This window comes from Erinaceus europaeus, chromosome 1, assembly GCF_950295315.1.
Source record: "Erinaceus europaeus chromosome 1, mEriEur2.1, whole genome shotgun sequence".
Taxonomy (NCBI): Eukaryota; Metazoa; Chordata; class Mammalia; order Eulipotyphla; family Erinaceidae; genus Erinaceus; species Erinaceus europaeus.
The window spans coordinates 102,354,194-102,375,975 of NC_080162.1; the positions used below are offsets into that span (position 1 = coordinate 102,354,194).

Here is a 21,782-nt window from a genome sequence, read left to right on the forward strand (position 1 = left end):
TTTATTCAACATATATATATATAATTTCTTGTTGAAAATACTTTCCTTTGTGTTGATACTATTAGTGGCATCTCCCATTACCCTTTCTAAACTGCTTGTTGCCTGTACATGATGCTCACCTGATAATTTTAATGTGACTAAAGCAGCCTTCTTACTTTAAAAGAGTGAGGCAGGCTTTGGTCTGCTTTTAGGATTGTTTTGACACCTTTAAATAGGGAAAAAGTTTTGATGTGGTGAGCCAGAGGTCACAAAAGGGACAAACTTGGGCTAAATTTATCAAAGCCTCACAGCTGTAAGCTTAGGTTAGCAAGTAGGAGGAGTTGTTCTTTGAAGTTGTAAGTAAGTCATTTAGCGGGAGTCCGGCAGTAGCACAGGGGGTTAAGTGCAAGTGGCGCAAAGTGCAAGGACCAGCATAAGGATCACAGTTCCAGCCCCTGGCTCCCCACCTATAGGGTAGTCGCTTCACAGGCAGTGAAGCAGGCCTGCAGGTGTCTATCTTTCTCTCCCCCTTTTTGTCTTCCCCTTCCCCTCTCCATTTCTCTCTGTCCCATCTAACAACAATGACATCAATAACAACAACAACAATAGCTACAACAACAATAAAAAAAAACAAGGGCAGCCTTCCATTGTGCAGCCATGGCTCAGTTTGTCAGTAACTTCACAGAGAAGGCCCCGACGCTGATAAACGCTGCTGTGATTTACTCCAAGTCTAGATTGGCCATATTTTGGCAGTATGCCAAGGTTGAGCTGGTTCCTCCAACCCCTGCTGAGATCCCTACAGCTATTCAGAGCTTGAAAAAAATAGTCAATACTGCTAAAACTGGTAGCTTCAAACATCTCACAGTTAAAGGAAGCTGTGCTGAATGGTTTTGTGGCCACAGAGGTGTGGATGTGGTTTTATGTCAGCGAGATCATAGGCAAGCGTGGCCTCATTGGCTATAATGTTTGAAGACCAATCTTTAACATCTGGTTATATTTGGTTTCTTATTTGAGTGTTCCTGAGCAATGTGTGATCAGACTGGTATCTGAATAAAATAAGAGAATATTAAAAAAAAAAGGACAACAAAAGGGAAAATAAATAAATATTAAAAAAAAAAGAAAGTCATTTAGCTGGGAGGTCAGCAGAAATCTTCAAACCTCCAAGACCAGAAACATCCTCATCTGCTTGTAAGTCATCATCATTTCAGAAGATCTCACATACCCCTGCCACTTCTGTCGCTTCTACATTAGGAATGAGAGCACTGTCTAATGCTCTCATCATCAGATGATTCTAACTTCTTCAACTACCCATTTCTTGTTTATCTCTTGCCATGCTGTTCCCTGCTAAGAGGGAGAGCGCATCACTGTTTTAAGCATCCTTCAAGGCTGAAAATTCCCTTGGGGCCAGGCAGTGCTGCACCTAGTTAAGTGCACACATCACAGTGCACAAGTACCCAGGTTCAACCCCCTGGTCCCCACCTACAGGGGGGAAGACTCATGAGCAGTGAATCAGGGCTGCAGGTGTCTCACTGCCGCTATCCCTCCCTCCCTATCTCCTCCTTCCTCTCAATTTCTCTCTATATGTATTTAATATATATAGTAAATATATATTAAAAAGAAATCCATAAAAATGGTTGAAAATTCCCTTTAGATGCTTACATTCATATGCTAAAAAGGGGGGGACAGAGAGACAATGTAAATTTTTGTAAAATAGAGCACTGCTCAGCTCTGGTTTATGGTGGTGCTGGCGATTGAACTTGAGACCTTTGGTGCCACAGGCCTGAAAAGCCTTTTTGCATAACAGCTGTGACAAAATGCTAGTAAATCATGTATCCCACAGCACAGCCCTGGAATATTTAATGAGTGACAGGCCCTGAAGTGGTAGGGGTAGTGGTAGATAGAGCCATTGCCCATCCTGTGGGGGGCGGGCAAAGGGGGGAAATGTACAGGCTGACCCCCCCACTTCTTCTCTAGCCTGGTGTCACAGTATGAGAGGAGGGTCTAAGGACTTCATTTTGCAAAAATGGTCCTAGCTTTCCAGGAGCAACCCTAATATGACCCAGTGGTTAGAACATTGGTCTTGTAATCATAAAGTCTTAAGTTCAATTTCTGGTATTTCATGTGCCAGAGTGATATCCTGGTTCTCTATCTTTTTTATTATTATTATTTTTAAAAAATTATCTTTATTTACTTGATAGAGACAGCCAGAAATCAAGAGGAAGGTAGAGATAGAAAGGGAAAGAGGGGAGTCGGGTGGTAGCGTAGTGAGTTAAGCGCAGGTGGCGCAAAGCGCAAGGACCGACTGATAAGGATCTAGGTTCAAGCCCCGGCTCCCCATCTGTAGGGGAGTTGCTTCACAGGCGGTGAAGCAGGTCTGCAGGTGTCTATCTTTCTCTCCCCCTCTGGCTTCCCCTCCTCTCTCCATTTCTCTCTGTCCTATCTAACAACTACATCAATCATAACTACAACAATAAAAACAACAAGGACAGCAAAAGGGAATGAATAATAAATATTTATAAAATTTTTTTTAAAAAAAGGGAAAGGGGGGATTGGGCTATGGTGCAGTGGATTAAGCACAAGGACTGGCTTAAAGATCCTGGTTTGAGCCCCCAGCTCCCCACCTGCAGGGGCAGTGAAGCAGGTCTGCAGGTGTCTGTCTTTCTCTCTCAATTTCTCTCTGTCCTATCCAGCAACAACAACAATGACAACAACAAGGGCAACAAAATGGGGGAAAATGGCATCCAGGAGCAGTGGATTCATAGTGCATGCACCAAGCCCCAGCAATAAACCTGGAGGCAAATAAATAAATAAATAAATAAAATAAAAACTAAAAAAAAAAAAAGGGAGAATGGAGGGTAAGGGGCCAGGCGGTGGCACACCTGGTTAAGTACACATATTGCAGTGCCCAAGGACTGAGGTTCAAGCCATTGGTCCTCACCTGCAGGGGAAAAGCTTCACGAGCGAAGCAGGACTGCAGGTGTCTCTCTGTCTCTTCCACTCTCTATCTTCCCCTTCTCAATTTCTCTCTATCCAGCAATAAATAAATAAATATTTTTTAAAAAGAGAGAACAGAGGGTAGATAGCATAATGGTTAGGCAAAGAAATTCTCATGCTTGAATTTCCAAAGTCCCAGGTTCAATTCCCGCACCACTGTAAGCCAGAGCTGAGTAGTGCTCTGTTTAAAAAAAAAAAAAAAAAAAAAGAGGGAGTCGGGCGGTAGCACAGCTGGTTAAGCGCACTTGGTGCAAAGCGCAAGGACCGGCATAAGGATTCCGGTTTGAGTCCCTAGGTCCCCACCTGTAGGGGAGTCGCTTCACAAGCTGTGAAGCAGGTTTGCAAGTGTCTATCTTTCTCTCCCCCTCTGTCTTCCCCTCCTCTCTCCATTTCTCTCTGTCCTAGCCAACAACTACAACATAACTGCAACAAGAAAACAACAAGGGCAACAAAAGGGAATAAGTAAATATTAGAAAGAGAGAAAGAAACAAAGAAACAAAAAAAGAAAGACGGAGAGAGACACCTGCAGACCTGCTTCACCAATTGTGAAGCAACCTCACTGCAGGTGAGAAGCTGGAGGCTCCAACCGGTTCCTTGTGCCAGTCCTTGCTCTTCATACTATATAAAGCATGAGATCCCAAGTTCAATCCCCAGCAGCACATGTACCAGATTGATGTCTGGCTCTTTCTCTTTCTACCTTTCTCATTAATAAGTAAATATTGAGAGAAAGAGAGAGAGAGAGAGCAATTACAGAAGCCAGACCTTCCACCTTCTGCACCCTGTAATGATCCTGGAATAATGATCTTTATCCAGAGGGATAAAGAATAGGAAAGCTATCAAGGGAGGGGATGGGATACAGAGTTCTGAGGGTGGGCATTGTGTGGAATTGTACCCCTCTTATCCTATAGATTTGTCAATATTTCCATTTTATAAATTCAAAAAAACATACAAAACAAGAAAATACTACTTTGGAAGGATTGTTATGTTAGGGAACTGTAGTACAACCAAAAAACAGTGGAAAGGGGAGGAGGAAAACTGGAGATTAAAAAGATCTTGCTTAGTTTGAGATGATTTCAGGAAAAACAAATAGGATATAATAGTACTTTCTCTGCCAACTTTGTATTAAATAACTTGGAAAAAATATAACCTGAGCAAGATGATACACTTTCGGTATATTCTTTTTTCCCCTATAGATTGAGCTACATAAGCCTTGTTATTTCTTATGCTCCTACAAATCTCAGCTCTAATAATAAATCCAAGCATGTACACTAGCAACTTCCCTTTGACTTCCTTTTAAAATTTCTATTATTGATTTATTTATTTAATTTTTTTAAGATTTTATTTATTTACTGATGAGAAAGATAGCAGAGAGAGAAAGAACCAGACATCACTCTGGTACATGTGATGCCCAGGATCAAACTCAAGACCTCATGCTTCAGAGTCCAATGCTTTATCCATTGTGCCACCTCCCAGACCATGTATTAGTGATTTACTAATGATTAACAATATTGTAAGATAACAGGTACCATTCCAAATAGTTCCCACCACCAGAATTCTATGTCTCATTCCCACCATTAGAGCCTTTCCTATTCTTTTTTTAATATTTATTTGTTTATTTATTTATTCCCTTTTGTTGTCCTTGTTCTTTTATTGTTGTAGTTAGTGTTGTTGTTATAGATGGCCTCATTGTTGGATAGGACAGAGAGAAACTGAGAGAGGAGAGGAAGACAGAGATGGGGAGAGAAAGAGACACCTGCAGACCTGCTTCACCGCTTGTGAAGCTGGGGAGCAAGGGGCTCGAACCAGGATCCTGATGCCAGTCCTGGAGCTTAGCGGCACATGTGCTTAACCCACTGTGCTACCGCCCAACTCCTTTCCCTAAACTTATTTTAAAATTAATTAATTAATTTATCTATTATTGGATAGAAACAGTGAGAAATTGAGAGGTGCAGGGGAGATAGAGAGGAAGAGAGACAGAGACACCTGCAGACCTGCTTCACCAAGTGTGAAACTTCCCTCCTACAGGCAGAGCCCAGGGATTTGAACCTGGGTCCTTGCACACTTTACCAGGTGCATCACCACCTGGCCCCTCCCTAACCGTTTTTATTGTCATTGTCTGCATCCTTTTTAACTCCATGATCTTCATGGAGGGAAGTGTAATATATAATATATCCACACACAGTCTTTATTGACTTTAATATTATTCTCTATATGCAAAATTATATATAGGAGACTCTAGTGTGCTAGCTGTGTACCTTAGGGACCTTAGATTTAACTGAGCCAAATTCCCCTCAGTGTAACAGAGACACTGGAATTTATCAAAAGGCACTTTAAAAGCTAATGGTAGGACTCTGGGAGGTGGCACAGTGAGGTAGGTGCTGAATTTAGAAGCATGAGGTGTCAAGTGTGATCCCAGGCAACCCATGTGACAGAGTGGTACTCTAGTTATCATTCTCTATCATTAATAAATAATATTTTATTGATAATTAATAATATTAACAATAAATTATTAATAAATAATTTAAAAAGTAATGACAGTATCTCTATACTTCCCTTTTTTAAAGTTCTTTTTATTTATTTCTTTTCCTTTTTGTTGCCCTTGTGTTTTTTATTGTTGTAGTTATTGATGTTGCCATTATTAGATAGGTCAGAGAGAAATGGAGAGAGGAGGGGAAGACAGAGGGGGAGAGAAAGATAAGACACCTGTAGACCTACTTCTCTGCTTGTAAAGTGACTCCCCTGTAGGTGGGGAGCCAGGGGCTCGAACTGGGATCCTTACTCAGGTCCTTGCACTTTGCTCCACTTGCGCTTAACCCGCTGTGCTACCGCCTGACTCCCTATACTTCCCTTTTACAAGCAACTGCTCCCTATCTGTATTATTATTATTATTATTTCGCATCCAGAGTTATCACTGGGGCTCGGTGCCTGCACTACGAATCCACTGCTCCTGAAGGCTATTTTTTTCCCTTTTTGTTGCCCTTGTAGTTTATCATTGTTGCTACTATTGTTGTCATTGTTATTGGATAGGACAGAGAAATGGAGAGAGGAGGGGAAGACAGAGAGGAGGAAAGACAGATACCTGCAGACCTGCTTCCGGGCTTGTGAAGCGACCCCCCTGCAGGTGGAGAGCTAAGGGCTTGAACTGGGATCCTTATACCAGTCCTTGCGCTTTGCATATGTGTGCTTAACCCGCTGTGCTACCGCCTGGCCCCCTCAATCTATATTCTTTTTTTAAAAAAAGTATTTATTTTCCCTTTTTTGTTGTTGCCCTGGTTTTTCATTGTTGTTATAGTTATTATTGTTGTTGTTATTTAATGTCGTCGTCATTGTTAGATGGACAGAGAGAAATGGAGAGAGCAGGGGAAGACAGAGAGGGAGAGAGAAAGATAGACACCTGCAGACCTGCTTCACCACCTGTGAAGCAATTCCCCTACAGGTGGGGAGCCAAAGGCTCGAACCAGGATCCTTACACTGGTCCTTGTGCTTTGCGCCACGTGCACTTAACCCGCTGTACCTGTTGCGCTACCGCCCAACTCCCTCAATTTGTGGTCTTAAAGAGCAAAGGAGCAGAAACTGTAGCAACCATCTTTGCACATACAGACCATCAGAATTTGCCTAATTTCTTTTGTAGATGTTCACCAGACAGCCAAAGACACATAAGCAGCTTACTTGAAAGAAGTAAATCCAGAGTTCTAGACAGTGCTTTTTTTTTTTTTCCCCGAATAACCTTTTGTTATGGCACACATTAAAAAATGTATCTTTGGGAGTCAGGCGGTAGCGCAACAGGTTAAGCGCACGTGGCGCAAAGAGCAAGGACCAGCAGAAGGATCCTGGTTCCAGCTCCCCACCTGCTTCACAGGTGGTGAAGCAAGTCTGCGAAGTAGATTTCTCTGTCCTATTTAACAATTTCTCTGCCCTATCTAACAACGGCAACATCAGTAACAAGAACAATAATAATTTCAACAATAAAGAAAAGCAACAAGAGCAACAAAAGGGAATAAATAAATATATAAAAAAGAGTTTTAAAAAACCTGAACTGGAATTGGCATATTGCACGAAAGTAAAAGACTCTGGGTTAGGTGGGTGGGGAGAATACAAATCCAAGAAGGATGACAGAGGACCTAGTGTATTATTATATGGAAAACTGGGAAATGTTATGCATGTACAAACTATTGAATTTACTGTTGAATGTAAAACATTAATTCCCCAATAAAGAAATTTAAAAAAAGATAAAATTGCAATAAACACCACACAAAGGAAAAAAATATATATATATATATATCTTCATTAGTCACTGTATTTATGGAGTTGTTCCTAGCTCCTCTGAGCTTCTTCTATGGCCATATGAATTTTATCCAAGTTTACTCAAAATGCAAGTTCATAAACATGTCCCCAAATGTGTATAATCTAAATGTATTGACAATTTTGTGAGTACAAGAGTATATAGAATAAGGAAAAGTTTGCATTTCTTGAAGATTGTTTAGATTATGAGATGCCTGTCATATCAGAAGATTGTTGTATTTACCAGTAAAGTGTGTGTGTGATAGAGAGATTTAAGAACTACAGAAGATCATCATATGGGGGGGGGGACCAAAAAATAATAATATATACTTGGGGGGAAACTTAAATGCCCAATGTGCTCAGGCTTATAATATAAATTAATAAAATTGATGCAAACTCTCAAAGCCATGCCTAGTTTAAAGTGGGCAGACAATATTCAGTGTCTTTGCTGCCTTGTAGGAAGGTAGATCTGGTGTTGACAGGTTAAATTTTCTGGAAAATTCACAAATCTGGGTTAATATATGAAAATATCACAAAGTTAATGTTGCCAACAAATCCAAATTGTAAAAGAGGGAGGAGGAATGAAAAAATAAAAGCAAACCACAAGCAGTCCAAATAGGATAATCATAGGGCCCAGAATTTGCTTATTTATGACAATTGTCTTATGCAGACTTCCCAGCAGGTTGAGATATGCTTAGGAACTTACTTCAAGTGTAGCTTAAGTGTTGCTTACACCAAGTAGTGCTGAGGAACACTATCACAAACACAGTTCTGTTGGTTATTTAAATCTATACATTTTTATTAACTAAATGTCTTGTGCAAAGTATCAGTACACCTTATTTTTAATGAATTCTGTTAACAATGACATGAAACAGAGATACATGAATGGTTCAATTACTTTGACATATATACTTTCATTTTAGCCATTTTAAAAGTGAAACACTCAGCTTTCACAATTTATTTCTGAATTCAGAAGGTTAGTGGAAAAATCTAAAGCCACTAGGCATCACTCTGTTCAAAAGCAGCACTTCTAAAAGGATTCAAAGATGGCTGCCTTGAAAATCTTTCACTAGGGTCAGGGGATTGTTTGTTTTAAAGTTAAACAAAAGATGTTTATTCATAAAATCACTGTGAATGTGAGGGGAGAAGTCTAGCTAAGAAAAAAGGCAAAAGTCCAAAGTCTGCAACTAATCTACCCAAGACCACCATGAAGAGATCAAGACACCAACAGGAGAGTGCTGTGATGAAGGTATTTCAATCAATAGAGCAAGCTGCTTCAAGTCCTTGTTATGTAGTCCCTGTACCCATATTCTCTTGTGTGCTCAGTCTCAGGCTGGTGTCATTTGTATGCTAATTGTCCCAAATTCCTGTTGGGGATCACAATTGTATGCCTGCACTATTTAACAAAAGTGAGTAAGAATTGTTAGCAAGGTCAACAAAATAACTCACCTGGATAGTGTGCCTACTTTGCCATGTATGTGACTCGCATTCAAGCCTGGCCCTATCATACTGGAGAAAGCTTTGGTGCTGTGATATCTCCATTTCTATAAATCTTTCAGTCTATAAATCTATAAATCTTTTTCTTTTCCCTCCTCTGTATGAAAAAGTAAATGCAGACTGGTTAAACCCCAGCAATGATAGAAAAAAATCTTAAAATAAAAAGTTAGAAATTAAAAAATTAACTTTAAAATAAATGTATTACACAATAACTCAAGTAACAATAAATTGTGTAATAGTTTCAGCAACGGTGTCCACTGGGGTCAGTTTTAACCTCTGAGTAGCTTCTATCTCTATAGGGGGCATCAAATACACCAAGCAGCACTTGGTTTATACTAATCTAGAAAGAGTAAAACAAACAAAAAACTAGGCCCTACTGTCAGTTGTTTAGGCGAGAAAAGATACAACAATTCAACTAGACTCATCTTAACCCTATTTGCAATTATATTTAAATATAAACATTTCCAACGGTGTACATTGCATCTCATGTACATGACACTCCATCATTCAATCCCCATATCCTATCATCTTCTTCTGAGTCTCTCCTCAGTCTACAACTTTTGCACACTTAAGGTATGCCAGCTTTTATTCCCACTACTTTTGCATTCAATTAGGGTCAGGTCTCTTCAAACTGTTCAACCTCTCTGTTGCCTGAGGAATTACACTCTCACCCCAAGCACCCCCATCTGACACCCACCCATTCTAGAACCTGGACTCCCCACTCGCTACCCCCAAATATCTTGACCTAAGAGACCCTCAGCTTTTCCTGCTTCCCTTCCTCCCTCCCACTTTTTAAAATTTTTTTTTATTTTTTAGTTCTGGCCCTCAGCTTCAGCCATTCCAAAAATTGACAAAGAAGTTGCAGAGAGAGTGCCACTTCTCAGTGCAGTAGTTTTCGGTGAGTTTTGCGTTGTCGTCCAGTCCGTCCCGGTCGGGCCCAGTCCCCGGGGGTCGCTCCTCGTCCTTGTCCGCGGAGGCCACTTTCCTCTTGCTCCCAGCCTGCGTCTCCCCGGGGAGCTTGGCGCTGGGTCGAGGATGTGGGACCCAAGCGGCCAGGCGGGGCGCGAGACTCCGGGCCAGTCCACGGCTCCCCGCCCGGGGTTTGAGCTCCCCCGGGAAGCCCGCGGCGGTAGGTGGAGACCAGTGGGGCACCAAACGCAGCTCTGCGCCACGGCCCTGCTTGCCCGCGCACAGGCGTGCCTGGAGCGGCGCGGGGTCTAGGCACGGCCGCCGTTTCCTGCGCAGCGCGCCGAGCACCTGCTTCCAGTAGTGCGCCGGCCGGGCGGCGTAGGCGGCGCAGCGCTCTGGCTCCCCGCGGTAGGCGCACTGCTGGCGCGCGCCCTCCGGGCCCCGGCAGCGCACCTCCAGCTCGCTGCTGCGGGCCGCGGGCTCTGGCGCGGGCTGCAGGAGCTGCCAGCTACAAGCGTGCCGCTCTGGGCCGACGAACCGACCAGAGGAACCACGCACGGAAGCCTGGGCCGGCGCTAGCACGCCACCAGCCTCCCTCTTGTCTCTCCCAGAGACTGCAAGGAGGCAGCAGCTCAGCAGCAGCAAGAGCGACGCTCGTACCCTCTGAGGACTCATGGCCCGCCTTGTCTGCTCTGCTTTGCTCTGCTCTCCTGGGCGCTTCAGTGGCGGTTGGGCCAGTACGGCATTTTCCAGACCTACGGATAGAGGTAAAGACCCGCTATTGATTGGACTGGGCGCAGCCGGTCGCGTATGCACCTGCCCAACTTCCCACTGAGACTTTTTGGGTGCTGGTTACCAGTGGGTAGCAGACCTGCGAAGAAATCCTAGCACATTTTCCTGGACAGTCACATGGAATCATGTGTGCATTGTTGTTTTCTTCCTGGTGCAAATACGATAGCAAAGCCATGTCTTTTAGTGGTCACCTCTACCCCTTTATCCACCCCATCTCTTTCCCACCCTCTAATAAACCATCTACAAAAATCATTTCAGACTGTTTATCAGAAACTGCACTTTCATTGCATCCTAAACTTACCGAATTCGGGACAGGTGGTGGAGCCTTAATTGGGTAAAGGGGAGAACTGCATGAACGATTAGTGTCTGCTTTTGCAGACTCCCGGGTGAATGAACCTGTTACCAATGGGACAGAAAGGGCCTTCCTAACTATGCCCCTCCCACAATTTATTTGCACAAGGAGATTTCCCACCATTGTGACACACAGACAGTCTCACACTGCCACTGAACTGAATCCAGGCTTTCCTAATAACTTTATTTTAAAATTTATTTATTTATTTTACCAGACACTACTCCTCCCTGGCTTATGATCGTGCTGAGGATTGAACCTGGGACCTTTGGTCCCAGCCAGAACCTTTGGTGCCTCAGGAATGCCCCATATAAATTAATCTTAATCCTAATTTGTAGTAATAGTTGCTACTAGTAAAAATTCAATATACTGGTTTATTAGTATAGTATGCTACCTGTCAGTTCACCCACGGTCCATATGTGTGGTTTAAAATATTTTTAGATATTATAAGTTAGCTAAAAGCTTGGTACACAAAAATTAGAATTTGGATTATAGTTTCAATATAATATTGCCAATTCAAACAGTATAATCTTAAGAATCTGTGTTTGCCGGGGTTAGGCGGTGGCGCACCTGGTTAGGAACACACATTACAGTAAGTATCCGGGTTCAAGTCCCTGGTCTTGAACCCGGGGGGGAGCTTCACGAGTGGTGCAGGTTTCTTTCTGTCTCTCTTCCTCACTATTTCCCCTCCCCTCACAATTTCTCTCTGTCTCTATTTAAAATCAATAAAGATTAAAAAATTTTTTAAAAATCTGTGTTTGCAGGTTAAGGAGATAACATAATGGTTATGCAAAAGACTTCCGTGCATAAGGTTGGAAGGCCCTTGGCACCACTGTAAACAAGAGCTGAGTAGTGTGCTGGTTAAATAGATAATTCTACTTTAAAAAAGAATATTTTCCTAACTATTCAGATTTGTATATTTAAGTAAAGCATTTTTTTTCTCAAATAGAGACATAAAGGCAGAGAGAGTGAAAGAAACCACAGCACCAAAACTTCATTCAACTTGGGTCACACTTATGGTAAAGTTGCACAGTATCCAAGTGAACAAAACTATTATTTATGTTTCAGGATGTTCCATCAATTTCTTAAGATGTTCTCAATATTAAATGTGGTCCTTTTAAATTTCAAGATGTGTTAAGGTCACAATTGGTTTTTGCTTTATAGAAGTAAATATATCAGGGGTTGGGTGGTAGCGCAGCTAGCTAATCACAAGTGGCGCGAAGCGCAAGGACATGCGTAAGAATCCCGATTCAAGCCCCTGGCGTTTCACCCGCATATATGTTTCTGTTCACCCCACACCCTTGATACTATAGTCATTTAGTTAAAAAGAAAAGGGGGAATTGTCGTATGCTTTACATTGGTTTGTTCTAGCCCTCCCCCGCCAAGAGAATTGGATCAGTCCAGTTAATTTCGCAGCCCGCTTGGCCCCACCCCAAGGAACCCCGAGAGAGGGTTCCTGAGTTCAAGAGTTGCAGAGTTGCAGAGTTGCAGAGTTGCAGAGTTACAGAGTAGGAGAGAGTGCCAGAGTTCCAGAGTTGGAGAGGGTTCCTGAGTTCGAGAGTTCGAGAGAGTGCTTGTGCCGCCGCAAAGAGACAGCAGAGTTCTGTTTGGTGATTAGTTTGTCTTAGTTTATGAATCGTTGTTTGAATAAAGAAATACAGCTTCCCTGCCCAGCCGTTGTCTCCGCGTCTCTGTTACCCGCCCGTGAAGCTAGCCCGCCCGGCAAGAGCCTCCGAAATTTTAACAACAAATGGCGCCCACGTGGACCTGACCTGTGCATCTCTCAGATAAGTGAAGACAATTTGGCTACCTATGCACTATGGCCTTCTCTTCTGCTTGTGAAGAGATCTCCAAAGGCCTCTGCTCTTTCTTCACGAGACTGTTTTGCTGTTTCTGGAACATTTATGTCTGGACCACTCTGTGGTTTCCACTCGTTGGGGCGAACTCAGAACAGCCAGCGGGAAGAGCCAGCGGGCGGGAGGCGAGGTGTGGAGCTGCTGTTTCCACCTGGTTAAACAGCCAGCCAGCCGGCTGCACCCAGACAACCCCGCGCACCGCGCCCGCAGCCCCGCAGCCCCGCAGCCCACAGGAGCCCGATGCCACCACACAAGAGGCCGATGCCAACACGCTAGAGCCCGATGCCAACACGCAAGAGCCCGAGGCCAGCCCACAGGAGGCGGCTCTCCACCGCGTGGCGCAGGGCACTGGACGCATGATCCCTCCACACTGCTCGGCCACTGCGAGCAGGGCAGCAGACATGGCAGGGCCATGGGGCAGGGCCGCGGTGGCCTATTATGGCCGCCACCCCTGGGCACCTAGGCCCACGCCTTCTACAAAACTGGCCTGCCTGCCCTCTTGCTATGAATTCTGGAACGATCCAGGGCCTCCCGGACCCCCGGGCTCCCTGCCGAAACTGGGCACACGAGATCTCCAGCTGCCAGTCCAGTCTGAAGACAGACAAGCTGGAGTACGCAGAGATTTGTGCAGAGATCGCAACCTGCAATTCCTAGAAGTGAAGCTGCTTGAGAAGCCACCTCCGGATGGTGAACCCTCCCCCCAACAACTAAGACAGTACAGATTTAAATTCGTGTTTAAAATGACATGTCTTCATAACAAAAGCTTCTCTCCTTGTGTATTAATGACCATGTTTATGTGTATGTTTAAAGTTTGGTAAACAGTAACTTTAAGGCTAAATTCTTACTAGTCAAAGTTAAATGAAAAAGGTTTTCAATGTAATTCTCATAAAGATAAAATTAACTTACATTTAAAGTCTGAGGTAAAAATTAGTTAACAATCAATATATTTTAAATAAGTTAGGCTAAACAAAAGGTTAAATAGACTTGTTGATATGTAAAACTCTCCATTACCTTCTCTATTAGAAATGGTAGATCGCACAATGGCTATGCTAATTATTCTCATGCCTGAGGTTTCCTTTCCTGACTCCATCTTGAATGGGTGTAACAAAAGGTTAAAAGACGTTGTTGCTATGTAAAAGTCTCAAATTCCTTCTCTATTAGAAATATGCTAATAACAAGTTTTGTTTCATAGTAAGTAAATTGCAGCCAGCTGCCTTTGGGACTCTAGGCCGTTCCCCGCCCCCATGCAAATGCCCGTCGAGGCAAGTAGCCCCTCAGAGGCAAGAAATGTTTTTTTTTAAGCTGATAAAGTTTTGCCCACAGAGGTAAAATGGCCCCCTCAGGCCTTCCCTTAACAGCACACTGGTTCTTGTTACTTGTTTACATGTTTCTCCATGTTTGTGCCAGTTTCTTTTTATAAAAATGCCTGTATGATATATGTTTCTGTTCACCCCACACCCTTGATACTATAGTCATTTAGTTAAAAAGAAAAGGGGGAATTGTCGTATGCTTTACATTGGGTTGTTCTAGCCCTCCCCCACCAAGAGAATTAGATCAGTCCAGTTAGTTTCGCGCCTGCTTGGTCCCGCCCTGCAGGAACCCCGCGAGAGTTACACAGTTGGAGAGTTTCAGGGTGCCAGAGTTGGAGGGTTCCTGAGTTCCAGAGTAAGAGAGAGTGCTTGCGCCGCTGCAAAGAGACAGCAGAGTTCTGTTTGGTGATTAGTTTGTCTTAGTTTATGAATCGTTGTTCCTGAATAAAGAAATACAGCTGCCCTGCCCAGCCGTGTGTCTGTTACCCGCCTGTGAAGCTAGCCCGGCCGGCAAGAGCCTCCGAAATTTTAACAACAATCAATTTCTTAAGATGTTCTCAATATTAAGTGTGGTTCTTTTAAATTTCAAGATGTGTTAAGGTCACAATTGGTTTTTGCTTTATAGAAGTAAATATATCAGGGGTCGGGTGGTAGTGCAGCTAGCTAATCACAAGTGGCGCGAAGCGCAAGGACATGCGTAAGAATCCCGATTCGAGCCCCTGGCGTTTCACCCGCAAGGAGGTCGCTTCAGGAGCAGTGAAGCAGAACTGCAGGTGTGTCCTTCTCTTCCTTCTCTTCCCCTCTCTGTCTCCCTGTTCTCTCTCCATTTCTCTCTGTCCTACCCAACAACAACAGAAATAACCACAATAATAATAACCGCAACAACGATAAAACAACAAGGGCAACAAAAGGGAAAGAAAAAAAAAGGCCTCCAGGAGCAGAGGACCGAGCACCAGCAATAACCCTGGAGGCAAATAAAAAAAAAAAAAAGAAGTAAATATATCCTGAAACTGTCAATTATACTCCCTTATGCTTTCTCAAAATCATTTTCTACTAGGGTACTTCTATTGACATTGTATTTGAACAACTATAATTTGATTATTACTATAAAAACACTCTAGTGGTACTCGGGCGGTAGCACAGAGGGTTAACCGCGCATGGTACGAAGGGTAAGGACCAGTGTGAGGATCTAGGTTGGAGCCCCTGGCTTTCCACAGGCGGTGAAGCAGGGCTGCACGTGTCTTATCTTTCTCTCCTCTCTCTCCCTCTCTGTCTTCCCCTCCTCTCTCCATTTCTCTCTGTCCTAACAACGACGACATCAATAACAACAACAATAATAACTACAACAACAATAAAAACAAGAGCAACAAAAGGAAAAATAAATAAATAAATATTTAAAAAAATTAAAAATACTTTAGGATGGGAAGAATGCATTTATATTTGTTTTAGCAGCCTAGAGAGGTAACTCAAAGTTAGAACTTTGGATTTGCATATCTGAGGGCCCAGAACCCCAGGTGCAATGCTCAGCAAACCATATACCAGAGCTGAGCAATGCTCTGGTCTCTCTCTCATAAGAATAATAAATTAAAGGGAGTCGGGCACACATGGCACGAAGCACAAGGGCCGGCATAAGGGTCCAGGTTCAAGCCCCCCCCCCCTTCCCACTTGCAGGGGAGTCACTTCATAGGCAGTGAAGCAGGTCTATAGGTGTCTATCTTTATCTCTCCCTGTCTCCCCCTCCTCTCTCCATTTCTCTCTGTCCTATCTAACAATGATGACATCAATCACAACAATGATAAAATAACAAGGGCAACAAAAGGGAATAAATAAATAAAATTTTAAAAGAATAATAAATTAAATTTTATTTAGTGGTTTTTTAATCTTTATTTATTTATTGGATAGAGACAGTCAGAAATTGAGAGGGGACGAGGAGATGGAAAGGGGGAGAGACAGAGAGACACCTGCATCCCTGCTTCATCACTCGTGAAGCTTTCCCCTTGCAGGTGGGGACCAGGGGCTTGAACCTGGGTCCTTGCACACTGTAATGTGTGCACTCAACGCACTCAACCAGGTGTGCCACCACCTGGCCCTGCAAATTTATTTAGTTTTAATACATATTTATATATAGGAAAGGTGATGTATACTTCTACTCTGATGAAATCAGAGAAGGTTAAACAGTTCACCCAAGATCACACATCATTTAGTGTATGTAGCATTGCCAAGCACCACCCCTGTAAAGAAGTCATACGTCAGGTGACTTTCAGAGATCAATGATATTTACACTTCAGCTTTCTATTTCTCTGCGCTCACTTTCAAAATAAGTTATAGTTCAGTTATACCAATTCATTTTCTACAGAAATACAATGTAAAAAATATTAACATGTTTCAATGTCAAAAGTAGTTGATTAATATATTTCATAGATGAAAGCCTCTTACCCAGAAAATTGTATTTCTATACGGAAAGCATTTATGAGTACTCACAGACATTTTTTTTTCCTCCAGGGTTATTGCTGGGCTTGGTGCCTGCACCATGAATCCACCGATCCTGGAGGCCATTTTTTTCCCCTTTTGTTGCCCTTGTTGTAGCCTCGTTGTGGTTATTATTATTACCATTGTTGATGTTGTTCGTTGTTGGATAGAACAGAGAGAAATGGAGAGAGTAGGGGAAGACAGAGAGGGGGAGAGAAAGATAGACACCTTCGGACCTGCTCCACCACCTCTGAAGGGACTCCCCTGCAGGTGGGGAGCCGGAGGCTCGAACCGGGATCCTTATGCGGGTCCTTGCCCTTAACCCACTGCGCCACCAACCCCTTCACAGACATTTTTATCTGTTGTTCTGTTAGCTGTGGAGCTGAACTGGAATAGTTTTCCAGCTAGAGAGTGACATCTTGTGACATTCTGCACTAATTACAATGAATTTACCAGAGAAATCATAATTATTAAGATCAATCTTACTTTCCTTATTTTATTTTTATTTTTTTAATATTTATTTTATTTATTTATTCCCTTTTGTTGCCCTTGTTTTATTGTTGTAGTTATTATTGTTGTCGTTGTTGGATAGGACAGAGAGAAATGGAGAGAGGAGGGGAAGACAGAGAGGAGGAGAGAAAGATAGACACCTGTAGACCTGCTTCACCACCAGTGAAGCGACTCCCCTGCAGGTGGGGAGCCAGGGTCGAACCGGGATCCTTATGCCGGTCCTTGTGCTTTGCGCCACCTGCGCTTAACCCGCTGTGCTACAGCCCGACTCCCTCCTTATTTTATTTTATTTTATTATCTTTATTTATTGGATAGCCAGAAATTGAGAAGGAAAGGGGAGCTAGAGAGGGAAAGAGACACCTGAAGCCCTGCTTCACCACTCACAAAGCTTTCCCCGTGCAGGTGGGGTCCGGGGGCTTGAACCTGGGTTCTTGTGCATTGTAACATATGCACCACCACTCAGCCCCAAATCTTGCCTTCTGCCAGCAAGATTGTCCCCAGAAGTAAAGGTAAGGGTATACCATGTCAAAATGGGATGACTTCTTTAATTTTTCATATATATATATATATATATATATATATATATATATATATATCCCCTTTTGTTTCCCTTGTTGTTTTATTGTTGTAATTATTATCATTGTTATTATTGATGTCATTGTTTGTTGGATAGGACAAAGATAAATAGACAGAGGAGGGGAAGACAGAGAAGGGGAGAGAGATAGACACCTGCAGACCTGCTTCACCACCTGTGAAGCGACTCCCTTGCAGGTCGGCAGCCAGGGGCTGGAACCGGGATCCGTACACGGGTCCTTGCACTTTTTACCACATGCTCTTAACCTGCTGTGCTACCACCCTGCCCGACTTCCGACTTCTTTAATTTTTCTTAGTGATTGATTGGGATGTATTGGATCGACCTTCCCGTGGTGCATCTTGTGAGTACCCATTCACTGGGGAAACTGACGATCCTTCCTAGCCGACTGAATCCACATGGATCCCAGTCACTTTCAAAGCCAGCAACAAGCAGCTCCTGACAGCTTTCAAGCTGTTGGTCCTGCTCTTCGAGTCCTCCAACTTAATGTTGAGGGGCTGTCCTTTGCCAAACGCGTTCTTATTGGTCAATTGGCGATACAGCATCAGGCAGATGTTATCTGCCTACAAGAAACACATATAGCAGTCGATGAAGCTGCTCGATTCACCATCAGTGGATTCGATTTAATATGCTATAATCTCCATCCTAAACACGGCCGAGCCATCTACGCCAAATCGTGTCTTGCGGACGTTTACCATACGGCCTCTTCGACCTTTTACGACTCCATTACTATTGGAACTATTCAGCTCATCAATGTATATAAGCCTCCCAGTGCCTCATGGGATAATGAGGCCCTGCCTAGCCCGAATCACCCAGCCGTTTACGTTGGAGACTTTAATAGTCATCACCAAGACTGAGGATATTCCTCCACTCATGCTGACGGCTCTATCTTAGCCGACTGGGCTTCAGTGAATGACCTCTCCCTATTATACGATCCCAAACAGCCAGGCTCTTTTCACAGTGCTAGATGGAATAAAGACTCGTCACCCGACCTGTGCTGGATTACCACAGTCAACAGCCAAGCCTTTCCCGCTACGAGACAAGTTCTCAAGATCTTCCCGCACAGTCATCACCGCCCAGCTATCATCCACATTGGTCTCCAGCTCCCACTGATTCTGTGCTCGAAGAAACTAAGATGGAACTTTCGGAAAGCAAACTGGCATCTGTTCAGTGATCCTACCAACAAATCTATTCCTGCAATTCCAATTAACTCTATCCCCTCTGAAGATTCCTACAGGCGCTTCCGCCAAGCCATCTTCAAAGCAGCTTCCCAAGCCATTCCTCGTGGGAGACATGCTAACTATACGCCTTGTCTTGATGCTGAATGCGAGCAACTACTAAAGCAGTATGATGAGTCGGGCGACCCAGATGTGGCTGACCATCTCATTGCCTCCCTGGATGCAGCACGCCAAGCCCGCTGGCAACAACTCACGGAAAGTCTGAACTTCACCCACTCAAGTAGGAAAGCCTGGAAGCTTCTTCACAGTCTGGGTGCCGGTAGCCAACCCCCTCCCGTCTCCCATCCTCCCGTCTCTCCAAACTCATTGGCCAGTCACCTAACTCAAGTTGGACGTGCTAAGATCGACCCAGTCTGGAAAAGAGAAATTTCCCATGAGTGGTCATCCCACTTCCGGTTATCTTGTCCATCTCCAAAACTCTCTCTCTTTACACTGTCTGAACTGGAAGACGCTTTGAAGAGGGTTAAACTGGGAACAGCTGCTGGCTATGATAACATCACCCCAGAACTCATTCTTAACCTGGGCCCCGCAGCAAAGAAGTGGCTCGCTTCATTCCTGTCCCACATCTTGGAATCTGAGTCTATGCCCAAAGTTTGGCGTCGTGCGAAGGTAATAGCGGTTTTGAAACCAAAGAAAGACCCAACACTGGCCGCCAGCTATAGACCAGTTTCTCTCCTCTCCGTGTGTTACAAACTCCTTGAGAGGCTGCTTCTGTCACGTATTTCTCACCTTACAGAGAAATTCCTATCACCCGCCCAAGCTGGTTTCCGCCCAGAAAGATCTACCTGCGAACAAGCCCTGGCCCTCTCAACTTACATTGAAAATGGATTCCAGAAGAATTTAAAGACGGGTGCTGTCTTTGTTGATCTCACAGCAGCCTATGACACGGTCTGGCACCGTGGTCTCCTAGTCAAGATCTCAAGATGCCTGCCTCCATGGGTGGCCAACACTATATTGTTTCTTCTCCAAAACAGAAGATTTCGGGTGCATCTGGGTGACAAGTCTAGCAGATGGAGACTTGTCTCAAGTGGCCTCCCCCAGGGCTCTGTTCTGGCTCCTACGCTATTTAATATTTACATCAATGACCTCCCAGAAACTTCTTCAAGGAATTTCATCTACACCAATGACATCTGCTGTGCAACTCAGGCATCCAAGTTCGACATCCTCGAGGAAACACTCACGAAAGACATGTCTCTGATATCTGATTACTGTAAAAAATGGTGACTAATCCCTAGCACTGCAAAAACGGTATCATCTGTTTTCCATCTACACCATGCCTCGGCCTCGCCTGAGCTTAATGTGCAGCTTGGCGATACGAGAATCCGGCATGAAGCCCAGCCAGTCTATCTTGGCGTTACTCTCGATCGCACTCTGTCATTTCACGAACATCTCATAAAAACTGCAGCAAAGGTGGGCGCGAGGAATCACATCATTGCAAGACTGGCCAGCTCCTCATGGGGCGCGAGCACTTCCACACTACGATCATCATCTCTGGCATTATGCTATTCCACTGCAGAATACTGTGCCCCAGGATGGTTCCGTAGCCCCCATGTCCACTTGGTCGATTCCAAATTATATTCCTCCATGAGGATAATTTCTGGAACCATGCGTTCCACCCCGGTTCCATGGCTACCAGTTCTTAGCAACATCGCCCTGCCAGATATTCGTCGGGATGCGGCATCATCTAAGTCCATTTCCCACGTCTACGCTCGACCGGACCTGCCAATATACGCGGATATCTTCGCCCACCCTGTCCAACGCTTGACGTCTCGTCACCCAATCTGGTCCCCTACGCCTACACTGAACTTCTCTGTTCCAGACTCTTGGAAACAGAGTTGGCAGTCAGCTGAGGTAAAGAACAAACCCCTCATCACAGACCCCTGCAAGCGTCAACCTGGCTTTGACCTAGCACGTTATGATTGGGCCCTCCTCAATCGCTATCGAACAGGCCATGGCTGGTGCGCCGCTATGTTCCATCGCTGGGGAGCCAGAGATGACCCGACCTGCCCCTGCAGCTACAGACAGACTATGACCCACATAGTCAACGACCGCCACCTCTCCAGATTCAAAGGAGGTCTCGAAACTTTACATCAGGCTCAACCTGACGCTGTTGACTGGCTATGGAAGAAGGGCAAACGCTAGAAGAAGAAGAAGTGATTGCTTTAACAATGGATTAAAAATTATAATATTTCAGGGGTATAGTTTCACACCCATACATGGTATGTCACTGAACCTACCAGCAGTCTTGTGCCCCCCCCCCCCCCGCATAACCTCCATAGTTCTCACAACGTCTGAGAAAATGTTTCGTTACTCTATCTACCTCTGCCCCCATTTTTATTTTTTAAGTATTCTCTATGTCATTTTCTACAGAAGCCACACCATTTTACATTTCCACAAGAATGTGCCAGAGTTTATCTCCACATCCTTGCCAGCACTTGTGTCAATTTATTTATTTATTTATTTTAGATTTATTGATTATGAGAGAGAGAGAGAATCAGAAGAGGGAAAAAGACTTTGGGGTCTCAGGCATGCAAGTTGGTTCTCTAACAGACTGAGCTGAGCTGTCTACCTGGCCCCAATCTTTGCCTTGTTGGTAATTCTCCCAAGTGAAGATGATATTTAATTATTATATTAAATTTCACTTCTAAAAAGTTTTTGTTGTTTTTTAAAGTTAAATTTTTTTATAAGAAAGAGAGAGATAGAAAGACACACAGAGAAAAGACCAGAGTACTGTTCAGCTCTGGCTTATGGCGCTGCTGGGAGTTGAACTGAAACTTCAGAGCCTCAGGCACAAGAGTCTTTTGTAGAACAATTATGCTGTCTCCCCAGGCCTCAATTGCGTTTCTCTAATAAGCAATATGGAGCCTCACTGCTTATGAAGCTTCCTCCCTGCAGGTGGGGACCAGGGGTTTGAAGTTGGGTCCTTGTGCATTGCAACTGCCTGGCTGGTCCCTCCTTTCTTTCTTTCTTTTCTTTATTGGGGGGGGGGGATTAATGGTTTATAGT

General features: G+C 44.0%; 1 protein-coding gene and 1 pseudogene across 1 annotated transcript; one reads left to right on the forward strand and one right to left on the reverse strand.

The window, feature by feature from the left end:
* Nucleotides 1-467: 467 nt before the first annotated feature.
* LOC103107962 (ATP synthase subunit g, mitochondrial-like) lies at nucleotides 468-1,283 on the forward strand (annotated as a pseudogene).
* Nucleotides 1,284-9,177: 7,894 nt separating this feature from the next.
* FGFBP3 (fibroblast growth factor binding protein 3) lies at nucleotides 9,178-10,832 on the reverse strand. The gene is made up of 3 exons (XM_007516801.3): nucleotides 10,754-10,832; nucleotides 10,390-10,415; nucleotides 9,178-10,357 (listed from the first exon to the last, which is right to left on the reverse strand). Exons 2-3 carry the CDS (start codon nucleotides 10,404-10,406, stop codon nucleotides 9,583-9,585), a joined length of 792 nt encoding a protein of 263 aa, XP_007516863.2. The 5' UTR covers nucleotides 10,407-10,415; nucleotides 10,754-10,832; the 3' UTR covers nucleotides 9,178-9,582.
* Between the last annotated feature and the right edge of the window lie 10,950 nt (nucleotides 10,833-21,782).